At 38.0% G+C, this 13,295-nt stretch overlaps 1 protein-coding gene across 1 annotated transcript in view; it reads left to right on the top strand.

The window, feature by feature from the left end:
• The window catches only part of USP9X (ubiquitin specific peptidase 9 X-linked), a 71,480-nt gene that overhangs the window by 36,325 nt on the left and 21,860 nt on the right, over nucleotides 1-13,295 (top strand). The window contains exons 14-27 of the mRNA XM_081858848.1: nucleotides 74-207; nucleotides 801-888; nucleotides 2,773-3,115; nucleotides 5,997-6,092; nucleotides 6,480-6,691; nucleotides 7,251-7,491; nucleotides 7,719-7,868; nucleotides 7,968-8,088; nucleotides 8,575-8,705; nucleotides 9,207-9,485; nucleotides 9,690-9,815; nucleotides 10,350-10,475; nucleotides 11,337-11,503; nucleotides 12,375-12,483. Of these exons, the coding sequence (XP_081714974.1) occupies nucleotides 74-207; nucleotides 801-888; nucleotides 2,773-3,115; nucleotides 5,997-6,092; nucleotides 6,480-6,691; nucleotides 7,251-7,491; nucleotides 7,719-7,868; nucleotides 7,968-8,088; nucleotides 8,575-8,705; nucleotides 9,207-9,485; nucleotides 9,690-9,815; nucleotides 10,350-10,475; nucleotides 11,337-11,503; nucleotides 12,375-12,483 (2,323 nt within the window). The remainder of the gene's footprint in view (nucleotides 1-73; nucleotides 208-800; nucleotides 889-2,772; nucleotides 3,116-5,996; nucleotides 6,093-6,479; nucleotides 6,692-7,250; nucleotides 7,492-7,718; nucleotides 7,869-7,967; nucleotides 8,089-8,574; nucleotides 8,706-9,206; nucleotides 9,486-9,689; nucleotides 9,816-10,349; nucleotides 10,476-11,336; nucleotides 11,504-12,374; nucleotides 12,484-13,295) is intronic.

Here is a 13,295-nt window from a genome sequence, read left to right as displayed (position 1 = left end):
GCCATTTGGAATGGATTGTTTGAAACTCTCAGTAACAGGACTTGTAACACTTTGATGTGTGTTTAAACTGCAGTCAAACTCAGCGAAGCCCCCATGTGTTTTATCGCCATGACTTAATCAATCAACTTCAGCACAATCATGCTCTAGTAACTTTAGTTGCAGAAAATCTTTCAGCGTATATGGAAAGCATGAGACAGTATGCTAAAGGTGAGTTAAATTTAATTTTGTCTAGAACTACATTATGAGATATATTGCTATTTATTTCCTCCTTATATGCTGAAGGAAGTGGGAAAGTCACTTTCCGCCTAGATTCTACTTTAGGTATTTTTCCAGACCCAACTGTACATATTTAAGCAAATAATTTGTTGATGGAGGTGGGGAGGGGCAGAATAATTTTATTGGCAAAGCTGCCAGTTTTGTGTACATTTGTGTGTTTTTACAATAGCTATAAAATGTACTGTGATTGAAATTTATATCTCCCACATTTTGCTTAACTACTTCTGGAAAAGTTAATTTCAACATTTGCTGCAAATATGGTATCTAATATTGGGTACTTTCTGATAATTTTCCAAAGTAATTTTGTTGTTGGAATGTAAACTTTGCATATACCTTTCAAATAGAAAAGTCATCACTAATATTAAATACTCTTTTAATAGATAAGACTGGATAAGAAACTTAAAAATGTATGCAATCCTAAGCACTTTCTTGGACATAATGGGATGTCCTTTAGAGAAAAATTGAAAAGGTTTTGCTGTTGGATTAAAAAAAATGTATTATAATATTTTGTATTAAATTTTCAGAGCATGGAGAATACGATCCACAAACTGTAAGACCTGGGAGTAGATACAGTCATGTGCAAGAAGTACAAGAACGTCTGAACTTCCTACGGTTGGTTTTAGTGATACTTGCTTTACATTGGGTGTAAAAGTAGCAATCTATGCTGTTCAAAAAAGCAAAAAAATGAATGCCCCTTTTTGCTGTTGAGAACAGCTGATCTACAAAATGATATTTGTCTTGTGGCTGAATCTATTTCTAGACAAGGTCGCAGTAAGGCACATGGCTAGAAACAAGTTCCTGCTGCATGCTCTTTAGTTCCAGGTCTTACCAGCTAGAATGCACAATCCCTTTATTTGTCTCATTCCCATGTCACAGATGAAGACTCACTGGCTGCTTTCATTTATCCACATACCAGCTCTATTGCTCCTAGCGCAAGCACTGATGGTCTTTATTCTAACTAGTTGAGCTACTGCTTAATTGCTCTGCTGCCCCCAGAAGAATAGGGGCAGAGAGTGTACTGGTACACTTTTTAGTCTGATACAGCTGATGCAGACATATCCCTTGTTTTATCAAAACATGTTTGAAGGAGGAGGTTTTCTGATGGTAGGACAGCAATGATATGTGATAACACTAGAAACCTTTCCGTATACAAGGGATTAGAAAGAGGCATGCAGTACTTCGGTCAAGGAAAAAGATGACTCATGTGCAAGTTCTAATGTTCTTATGGTTTGAAAATATAGAGAATGAATATTTCTAGCCAAGTGGCCATTCCACAGACAAGGTTTCTCACTTAAGTTTACTCTGACATCCCTATATTTACTGCTTACACACACACACACACACACACACACACACACACCCCAACCAACCAACCAACCAACCACTTGGCTAAAAGAATAAAGCCTTGAATATTAGGTGAGATAAGCCCAGAATAATCTACTAAGATCAGAGCACACGTATTCTTAACTATGATGGTGGATGTTTTATTTAACACTTCTGAAGAAGATACAGTTGTAATCAAAAGCATAACAAAGTATTTCCCCCCCTAAATATTTGCAGTAGATAACACCATGAGAGGAATGGTAAACGTTCTGATTATGGCTGATACTACTCATGTTCCTTCTAGGTGTGAAACGTATCAGTTTGGATTCATGGGGGGAGGATACCTTTATTTATCCATGTGTGACCACTGGATAGAAGAATTGTTCTTTGGACACAGTAGTTAGGCTCTGTGTGAAATTCGCACAATTTTCTCTATGCAATTTGTACACAATTTTCTCTTCTGCTCTATTCTGCTTTGGATAGTTATTGAAGCATTTTTCTGCTTATAGTACTGAGACAGATGCATCTACGGGAAATCAATAGCTGGGATTTTTTTGTAGGACTGAAGGATGTTCAATGAAATTGAACCTGCCAACTAGTCCAAAAAAGTACATAATACCTATTTATCTAGGCTGCTTGGCATGATACAAAGGCAATCTGTTTGCTTAACTCAAATTTTCTTTTATAGTTGGGATTCTAACATCTTTTACCTGCTTACACATGTCAGTATGTGACTGACATTTGTGTACAGAGTAGTTGTGTGAAATGTCAAGTTTATAATATGCATATTATTTAATCCGGATACCGTATTTTTCGCTCCATAGGGCACACCAGACCATAGGGCGAACCTAGGTTTTTTTTTGGGGGGGGGGGATAAAGAAAATTCCCGCAGCACTCCAAAGGCTTGCGGATAGCTTCCTGAAGCCTGCATTCGCTCCATAGGACGCACACACATTTCCCCTTCATTTTTTGAGGGGAAAAAGTGCGTCCTATAGAGCGAAAAATACAGTAGATTGATCTCTTTTCTGTGATTGAGGAATATTCCAGAATGTATGAATACATTGGAGAACAGTTGAAAACAGCATCAGCTACTGAGTTTCAAGTGTTAATTCATAGAATTAGAGCGACATTTCTAATTTTAATGACTTCTTGTTTCTCTCTGTTTCATGCTAGATTTTTACTGAAGGATGGTCAACTATGGCTCTGTGCTCCTCAGGCAAAACAAATATGGAAGTGTTTAGCTGAAAATGCAGTCTACCTGTGTGATCGTGAAGCCTGTTTTAAATGGTATTCTAAACTCATGGGAGATGAACCGGATTTAGACCCTGACATAAATAAAGACTTCTTTGAAAACAATGTTCTTCAGTTGGACCCTTCACTCTTAACAGAAAATGGAATGAAATGTTTTGAACGTTTCTTCAAAGCTGTGAACTGTCGAGAAGGGAAGCTAGTTGCAAAGAGACGAGCCTATATGATGGATGACTTGGAGTTAATAGGATTAGATTACCTTTGGAGGGTAAGTGTAAAAGTACATCTAACTTATTCAAGTTGTAGTTTATAGTTATTTGACAAAAAAGTTGGTTTGTATGGTTAGGCCAATAAAATAAAAGTTCTGCAGCTGTTATTACATGTGAGTTCTACTCTGTACTCCAGCTACACATTGCCTATTTTGATATGCTGTGATTTGTACAAAGTGCAAAATCAGCACATGGCTTGGTGAAAAACTCATTTGATGTTGAATATGAGGTTGCCACAGATATTTATTCTTTCTAGTGCTGCTGCAGAAGTCTGCTATGTCCATGCAGCTACACAATGCTTCCTGAAGTCATCATTATATATGTGGAGTATCAGGTTGCAACTGTGGCTTTGGCAGTTCGTTGCTGTCACACTGTAAAAGGAGCGCTCTCTCTGTAGGAATGGCAATCAGTGTCAGGAAAGCTGCCAATTATGTAGTTTGCTCTCATTTTCTTCCTCTGTTCAATTAGTCCAGCTGTCTCACTACCCAAACTGGCAGAAGTAGTCTTGGGTGTAGGGTTGGAAAATTCCCAGACTTGGTGATTTCAAAATCCATGCTGACTTGGGACATTATGGCTGCCATGGCAACCAAGGGGCTGCCTCAGTACAGAATTGACCTGACAAATAACAGGACATAGCCTTGATCTTTTATTTACAAAAGGATGACTGGTAGATGGATTGGTGTTGTAGGGTGGGGTAGGGGGTATGTTTGCATTACCCTGTTATGGAGCAACCATTTGACTTTAGCCTGCAGGAGTGGAGTACTTAATCAGCAGGTTTGCCCCTGGACTTGGGGAATTTCCCATTTGGTATTATCTAGTGCTCCTGCCAAGTCCCTGGTCTCACAATGGAAAGTGTCATTGACACAAACACTTCTATGTGTCCTTTGGTGCTATGGATCCCAATGGTGCCCTGCTTTTCAAGGGAACTCCAGGGAATATAGCGAGTTTTATAAATGAAAAATGACTGAGCACAGGTGAAAGCACATAATAGTACCTACTGTATGCTGGTGATGGAAGCTAAGAAAGCTTGCTTCTGTGCCACTATTGCATCCTCAAGTAGCTATCCTGAGGGGTGAATGGGCTGTTGAAATCTAGTCCTAAGGTACAGTTCTTGGAGATGTGCTTTGACAATGCTGCAAGGCACTTGCAGGGTATGGTTGCTCATATTTGTGCAGAACTTGGTATCACTGTTAATATAGTTCCAGAGGAGGTGTCCAGAAAACATTGATGATACCCAGCTCAATTTCTCTGTAACATCCAGCTCAATTTCTCTGTAAAATTGGAATTGGAAGAAGCCTTACAAGCCCTGGACTGGTGCCTGCACTTGGTGGTGCGTTTATGGCTCTGAATCCTGGCGATACAGAGGTGCTGTGAATGAGCAATTTCCTAGCCTGGATAATTGGTCAATTGCCTGCTTTGGATGGGTTGTATCCTCCTGAAGGAGCAGGTTCTTAATGTGGGGATGCTGCTGGACCCATCTCTGTCACTAGAAGCCTAGGTGACCTCGGGAGCTAGGAGTGCAGTACACCAGCTTCAGTTGGAAAGATAGCCAAACCATTGCAGCCCAACCACTGTCATCCATATGTTGGTAACCTCCAGATTGGATTACTGCAATGCATTCTATTTGGGGCTGCCCTTGAGATTGACCCAGTAACCGCAGCTATGCGGCAGCTGGACTGCTCAATGTGGTGGAATATCATTATATGACACCACTGCTGAAAGAATTGCACAGGCTGCCAGTAAGCTACCAGACTAGGTTCCAGGTGCTGGTATTGGTGTACAAATCTCATATCCACTATGGACCAGGGTATCTAAAAGATCACCTCATCTCCTACATACTCATTCTGCAGGAGAGAGCATCCTGCCAGGAGGTCTGTTCCACACAATGTAAAAATTGGGCCACCTACACTTTGGAAACCTTCACATTGCATATCAGACAAGCACATTCTCCATTATCATTTCAGCACCTTCCAAATACATTCCTTTTTTTCTACAAACCTTCTAAAATCTTTATCCCAGTTGGTATTTATTTTGTGTTTGAATTGATTTTATGTAGGTGCTACTGTTTTAAGTTTGTTATTTATAGTTGTCATTTAAATTTGTTTAAACAATACAGTTGTTTTGTTTTTATATATGTTCTATTGTAAATCACAATTGCTGGTCGAGTAAACCTCTAAATGTTCAGAGCTGGCACTGCTCAATCTTTTAATGGGAGGCAACACTAATTTACAGTTAAAACCCCTGATAAGTTATTTTTTACTATTGGCCAGGCTTGTAATAAGATACTGGAAGAACTTGGAGGGCATTTATTTGACAGACTGGTACAATAATGTATGGCAAATAGCATTTGGGGGAAAATAGACTAATAAAATAAAATTGGCACAAGGTTTGAACCATAAAATTATTTTGCAACTGATTGGTACAGCTTTGTTATCTATGTGGCTAAAACTGAAAACATCAGACTCCCTTCACATTATAAAACTTTTTGATTGGCATAAATTGTATATTGCTTTCTATATAAATGGTTGTCTGGGATAGGGCTTATTACGTTCTTTGGATGTTATTTCTGATGTATTGCTTTAACTTCATCTCATGGGCTAGGGTGGGAAAATTTATTTTATGAGTGTATGATGTTGTCATATGTTAGACGAATCTAATGACTTTAAAAAAAATTGTAAATCACTTTGGGATGCCTTATGGAAATTAGTTCATAAATGAAATAATATTACTGTGTGTTGTATCAAAGCCAAGAATGGGTCATAAGACCATTTACAGTAGATTTTATATACATATTTTTGTCAAGATTGCATTTAGAGATTTTATTCTCATAGGCCATAATGCTTAAGTTAAAGTGGTATATGCTTTATATTTCTGCCTTAGGTTGTAATTCAAGGAAGTGATGACATTGCCAGTCGAGCAATAGATCTACTAAAGGAAATCTATACCAATCTTGGTCCAAGATTGCAAGTAAATCAGGTAAAATTATGAAAAAAACTGTTGTTTTTAAAAAATAGGTAGCATTTACCATTTTCATTGATGAAAGTCTCCTTTCTTAGTATGTTTTGCTTGAGGACTATTTTACAAAATTAAATCTTTGAGAACATACATTTCTTCTTTAGCTGGCTCTTCATTCAAATAGGAATTCATACTAACTAATGGCTTTTAAGTTGTTAATTGCCATGTATTTTCATCATTCCAAAAATTCTGTTGGCACACTGAAGCCTGTTAAAAATACTAGTGTTGCTGGAATCTTCTGCTCGGGAGTGTCATCCATGCAAATTACAGATGTAGGATTAGTTTGTCTCTCTTGTGACCTTTTATATTGTTTTGTTGAGATATAGCTATCTCTTGGCATTTCTGTAGGTAGTAATCCATGAAGACTTCATTCAGTCCTGCTTTGATCGTTTGAAAGCATCCTATGATACTTTGTGTGTTTTGGATGGCGATAAAGACAGTATTAATTGTGCAAGGCAAGAAGCGATAAGAATGGTGCGAGTGTTGACCGTTTTAAGAGAATATATAAATGAATGTGACAGTGATTACCACGAAGAGCGAACAATTCTACCAATGTCAAGGTTTGTGGAAATTTCAAAACTCTGGTGAATTAGGATGCAATATTAAGTAATTTTCCGAGTAATTGTGGTGTTAGGATTCTGCTATGCATCTCATATTGTGTAAAAACTTTTAAATAACATAGCCTGTGTAATATATTAGTACAGTATATTTGTAGAATCATAAATCTTATATTTCTGATTTCTTTGCCACATACATAAAGGCAAAAGATAATCCATTCATTATATGCTGTAGATAACCTTTTCAGATTTATTCTCCTTTAGTCTAGCAAACAAGTAGAAGAATTATTAAAAAGTAAGCAAAATTTTCTGAATTCCAGTTTTATTGGAGTGTTGCAATCTTTTGAAAATAAAATAAAACTTAACAAGTAAAGTCAACTATGTCAGCAAAATACCGCTATTGGAACAATTATTAGGTATTGTTCTAATGTGACATTTTGGCTGGCCTATTAAAGGCATTGCCCCAATATAAATTTAGTTCTATAATTCTCCCTGGCAGTAGTAAACGCTTTTAAAGACTTTTGATTGTTTAAAGTGGTATTATCTTTATCTTTGTTCTCAGAGCTTTTCGTGGTAAACACATCTCTCTGGTAGTTCGTTTTCCAAATCAAGGCCGGCAAGTGGAAGACTTGGATGTTTGGTCCCATACAAATGACACGATTGGTTCAGTTAGACGTTGCATTCTCAATCGTATTAAAGCCAACAGTGCACATACAAAAGTAGAATTATTTATTGGAGGCGAGCTAGTAGATCCAGCAGATGATAGAAAATTAATTGGACAATTAAATCTCAAAGATAAAACAGTAAGTACTGTAAATATCATATATTGATCTTACTTATTTTTGAATGTTCTCTTTTGAAAGGTAAATGAATGCATAAATATAATTTGAAATAATGGCATGCTTTGTGAGTAGCTATAGTATTAACAGTTTAATATACTCAGTCAAGTTTGCTATTAGAAAGATAACCGTTTTAACAATTTTGTACAATCTCTCCATTTTATCACTTTCTATTACTCCCCACCCCCCAGCTAATTACAGCCAAGCTTACACAGATAAGTTCCAATATGCCTTCAAGCCCTGATAGCTCATCTGATTCCTCGACTGGTTCTCCAGGCAACCATGGCAATCACTATAGTGATGGTCCAAACCCAGAAGTTGAAAGTTGCTTGCCTGGAGTTGTAAGTAAAGAACAGACACACACTCAAAATTATAGACTGAATTTTATTATCTGATATTAGGAGCTGGTATCTCATGACAGGTTTTTACTTTTATTTTAGATCATGTCACTGCATCCTAGATATATCTCGTTTCTTTGGCAAGTTGCAGACCTAGGCTGTAGCCTAAATATGCCACCTCTTAGAGATGGTGCACGGATCCTTATGAAATTGATGCCACCAGGTAAAATTTATTTTCAGTGTATTTTCTATTTATAGAAAGTGAAATGTAGAGCATCTTAGAAGCTACCTGTACAAAACAATCAAACTGCATGTTTAACTATTCAAGTTCAAAATCAGTGTGGGGATTCATCTGTGTGAGTGTTTAAAAGCAGTGCACACACACTGTTGCTCTTTCTACTCCAGAAAGTTCAAAAGCGAGTATCAAGCTGCTTTTCCTCAAACTGTTTTTGGGGTTCTTTGAAGACACTTGCTGAAAGAGGTGGTCATGGAAAATTTCTGGTGCATGCTATTTCTCCAGTTTGCAGCATTTGTCTTGGGACTGAAGCAAAATGTGATTTTCAAAGAAAAAAAGACAAACATTCTCCATGTTCTTCAGTGCTATCTCTTCCTTTGCAGTTTCAATGTATTACACTTTCGAAAATGCTTCAGAAATCTATATTGTATTCTCTGTGAGAAGAAACATCTTTAAATTGTGCTTTTATTCCAGATAACACTACTGTAGAAAAACTAAGAGCTATTTGTTTAGACCATGCAAAACTCGGAGACAGCAGCCTTAGTCCATCCCTTGATTCTCTTTTCTTCGGCCCTTCTGCATCACAAGTGCTATATCTTACAGAGGTTTGTAATATCTCATTTTTAATATTTTGATACTTGAAATTTTCCTTCTAGTATTATTTTTACACTGAATTCAGGGATCACACCCAAATTGCAGAGTACAGTGGTACCTCTAGTTGCAGACATGATCCGTTCAGGGGTGCCATTTGCACCCCAAAAAGTCGTAACTAGAGCGGCGCTTCTGCACAGAGCGCAATAGAGCATTTCTGCGTATGCACATGCGGTGAAACCTGGATGTATACACTTGTGGGTTTGCTGCGTTCTCAAGCCGAAAAGACACAACATGAACCTAACGCAACACGAGGTGTGACTGTACTGCAAGGCCTTCCCATAGGACTGGATTGTGGGGAAGGTTGCTCATGGAGAAAAGAACTTCATCACAAAATGTAAAGGAGACAAATATGCAAAAACCATCCTCTTATCTTGCATTTCAGTATACTTAGTTTAAAAGTTTGCTGAATTATTTTTCCTGTTTTCTTTCTCCCACTTCTTTCCCCCTTGCAGGTAGTTTATGCCTTGTTAATGCCTGCCAATTTACCTCTGGGAGAAGATGCCACTGACTTCCAGTACAACTTCTTAAAAAGTGGTGGCTTACCTCTTGTGCTGAGTATGCTGACCAGAAATAACTTCCTGCCAAATGCAGATATGGAAACAAGAAGGGGTGCCTACCTAAATGCTCTAAAAATAGCAAAACTATTGCTAACTGCAATTGGCTATGGCCATGTGAGAGCTGTGGCGGAAGCTTGTCAGCCAGTTGTAGAGGGCACAAGCCCAATGTCACAGGTAATGTTAACTTTGTTCTTAAAACAAAATTGTGAATGCTTTATTGTGATCTGATAACCAGTAAATATTTAAAGTCTGATATTGACTAGTATTGCTTAATTTGTAAATGGCTGTGGAAATATATATTTTCTCCACCATGTTAAACTTCTACAGTTGAAGATAGTAATGTTCTTTCTTTAAAATATTGAAAATAAATTGTTCCAGATCAACCAAGCAACTCATGATCAAGCAGTGGTGTTGCAAACTGCTCTACAGAACATTCCCAACCCAACCTCAGAGTGCATGCTAAGAAATGTAGCAATACGCCTTGCACAGCAAATATCTGATGAGGTTAGTATAATTTTCGCTATTCCCCCAGTTCCTGATTTAGGCTTAAGGCGGTGACTTGGGGAGTGGGAGAGGAGAATCTGTACTTTCCTCAGCAGTTGCTTATATATCCTTAATGGAAGCCTGTCTCTAGTGTCCAAAATAGAAGGAGCTTCCTTGGTGGCATATGGTCACACCTTAACGCTTCCTGGTTCTGTAGTTGCTGATTTGTATCCCTGTGCCAGGATACTGTCCCTTTCGAGAGGAGCACATACTTTGCATTCAGAAATCTCAGTGCCGTTTTAAAAATATATGGTAGTAGGTGATGAGAGAGACTTTGGCTAGAGACCCTGGAGAACCACTTCCCAAGTTGACAGTACAGGGCCACGTGGACTTGGTATGAGCTTCATCCTCAAATGCAAGAATGCAGACTCTCGTGGATTCAGATTTGTGGGAAATGTATTAAGCGTTTGCTTTTTTAACTCTTGCTCTCTATGCTTCTTTCTCCCTGAAAAACATTTGGAACAGTTATATTTGATGCTATCTTTCTATTTTTAGGCTTCAAAATATATCCCTGATATTTGTGTTATTAGAGCAGTGCAGAAAATAGTTTGGGCTTCAGGATGTGGATCAGTACAGCTGGTATTCAGTTCAAATGAGGATATTAGTAAAATTTATGAGAAGGTAAGAAATCCTAAGCAACCTTTTCTCTCAAACTGATCTTTGATAAGGGCTATCCTAGGAAATTCAGACTTCAAGTGGCCTGTTTAGAAATTGTAAGCATTTTTATATGATTTTAAATAATTTTCATCTAATAGATTTCCGAGTTAAATCATTGATAGTTACTTTGCTGGCACTTTTGTTGAGAGAATGCCTTTATAGCTTTTAAGAAAGCATTTCTGTGTTACCTCATTGAAGCATAACTTTGTAGCAGTCTCAGTGCCTTTTTACAGTCTCATGTGGATGGAAAATTCTTGGGTTGGGGCAACTGACTAAAATGATTTAAACAGTTCTAATTTTGGTTTCTCTGTTTTGTTTTCTTCGGTTTGGTGTTGGTGGTTATTTTAATTTGGGTCTTCTTCTTCGTCTTCATTTCTATTGATTTATTGGTTTGTTTGTTGCTTTTATAGGATATTTTTGTGTGTTTTTTTTCATTTTTGATGTTTTGTTACATTTTTATATATGTTGTAAGCTGCCCAGAGTGTCTGGGGAAACCCAGCCAGATGGGCGGGATATAAATTTAAAAAATATTTTTTATTTATTACTATATTCCCCCTGACTTTTCACTAATGCCTTTCCCCTTTTGCATAATTTCAGCATTGTGTCAAAATTCATGTTTGTATGTGTGGCTATAAATAAGATATCAGATCACATTTTTATAATTATTAATTCCTGTTTCAGTTGTAGGCCTTACTCAGGCTGTAGGTTGTAGTAAGTAGATGTTTGTCCTCAGTATTGGTTTGTATCTGAAGGGAACAGTTAATAAAATCATTAGTTCTTCTTCCATTCCTATTTTATGCTACTTATTTCTGATTAATTTTACAGACAAATGCAGGCAATGAACCAGATGCAGAAGATGAACAAGTTTGCTGTGAAGCACTCGAAGTGATGACCCTTTGTTTTGCCTTGATTCCAACAGCGCTGGATGCACTTAGCAAAGAAAAAGCTTGGCAGACATTTATCATTGACTTGTTGTTGCACTGTCACAGCAAGTAAGTGGTTTTTTTCATCTCACAGTTGCTGACTCCAGGTGGCAGCAGGTGACTGTAGATGCCCAATTCAAAGTACACTTGCTGGGCTGTGATTTCATTTGTATATCTCTAGATCATAATGGCTATCACTATAACTGTGGTATGGTGAAGAGGCAAAAGCCCTTTTGTACAAGCAAATGTGATTGCACAGAGCTTTCACTGATAGGACTGGTTAGTTCAATCCCGCCTAATGGATCCGGATTTTCAGCTAGAAGCCAGAGGAGAGCAGCAACAATCATGATGTCATAAACACTCAACATTTCAGATGAAGTGTGCCCACAACTGGCTATGTCTTATCTCTTAAAGAACGATTCTCAAATATCTATATTTGTCATTCCCCAAAACATTACAGATGTGGTGGACATCCTTGATTCTAAACTATCAAAACCAATTTGTGGGCTATCATAGATTCCACATTTAACATTCATCAGAAAGGACAGGTGATATCCTGTCCTTTATGGATCTGATGTTCAGGCTCTTGTTTTTGTTTCCTGTCAACTAAATAACTTATAAGTGCCATTGCATTTGGTCCTTTTTGGTTCAAGTGCCTTCACAAAACACAGCTTCGCTTGTCACCCTCCTACACCTGCAAGTCTGCATGCCCACTGCTACTTGGAAGACCCGCATCTCCAGTGGTCTTTTTGGAATCTGACAGCACCTTCTTAATCTACATTTCAAATTAAATTCCTCTTCCCTGAATTCTAGGAACTGGGAAAGCAATGACACTCCTGATGAACATGCAGGGAAACTGTCCAGCAAATCTCAAATAAGATTTGTCTTGTTTATCTGTATCTGTATTAATTTGATTTTTTTCTGGTTAATTTTTTTCCAGAACTGTTCGTCAGATGGCACAGGAACAGTTCTTCCTAATGGCTACCAGATGTTGTATGGGACAGAGACCTCTACTTTTCTTTATAACTCTGTTGTTCACTGTTTTAGGGGTAAGGCATTTAAAACTCCACATTGTTACTTACACTAATGTCTATAAGAATTTTTTGCAATAGATTTTTATAGATGCTTTCCAATAGCTTAGTGCAGTTAACAAATAATACTTGAAATACAGAAATTAAGATAGTATTATGTATTGCATTTGCTTTTCCTTTTGAGCCCCACATTCAGTGTTATGAGCCTCGAGCATTTTATCACTGATACCAGTGTCATGATTAATTCTACAATCAACTGGAGCTGTTCCTAGATTTGAAACCAGGTCCACAAATCGGTATACACATGAAAACATTCAAGGTGGTTTGAATTTGAGCCCTTTGAGTTGCAGCCAATTGATGTAGAAAGAAGGTTGCTTTCGCAGTAGGGCATTTCCCCCCTCTGTGCCCCCAAAAGTCCCTCTTGGGGGTTGGTGGACCTTCATGAAAGGTCTGGAGTGTGTTGGTGGGGCACAGTGAGAGGCGGAATTGCTGAAACTTGGGTTGAGGCAGCTGACATTAATCTTGCTTTTGGATGCAACCCATTGGTTTTGGTTATTTAAATCTCCAATTACATTTATAATCTCCTACATTTTTGGACTGTTTGACAGATGGCTAACCTGTGATACTACAGGTATTGTTGGACTGCAACTCCCATCAGCTCCCACATGGTCATTAGTTAGGGAGAGCATAGGTAAACTATGATGGCCACCAACTTGGATGGTTTTAAAAGGGGATTTGACAGATTCATGCTATCAGAGCAGTATGCACTCAGGTCATGCTTGGGGACTTTGCATAGGCCATCTGGTTGCATAGGCCAACTGTGAGAACAG

This window comes from Podarcis erhardii, assembly GCF_964252035.2.
Source record: "Podarcis erhardii genome assembly, chromosome: 4".
NCBI lineage: Eukaryota > Metazoa > Chordata > Lepidosauria > Squamata > Lacertidae > Podarcis > Podarcis erhardii.
Note: the sequence above shows the minus strand (reverse complement) of the source record. Positions and strands in the feature narration are given on the sequence as shown.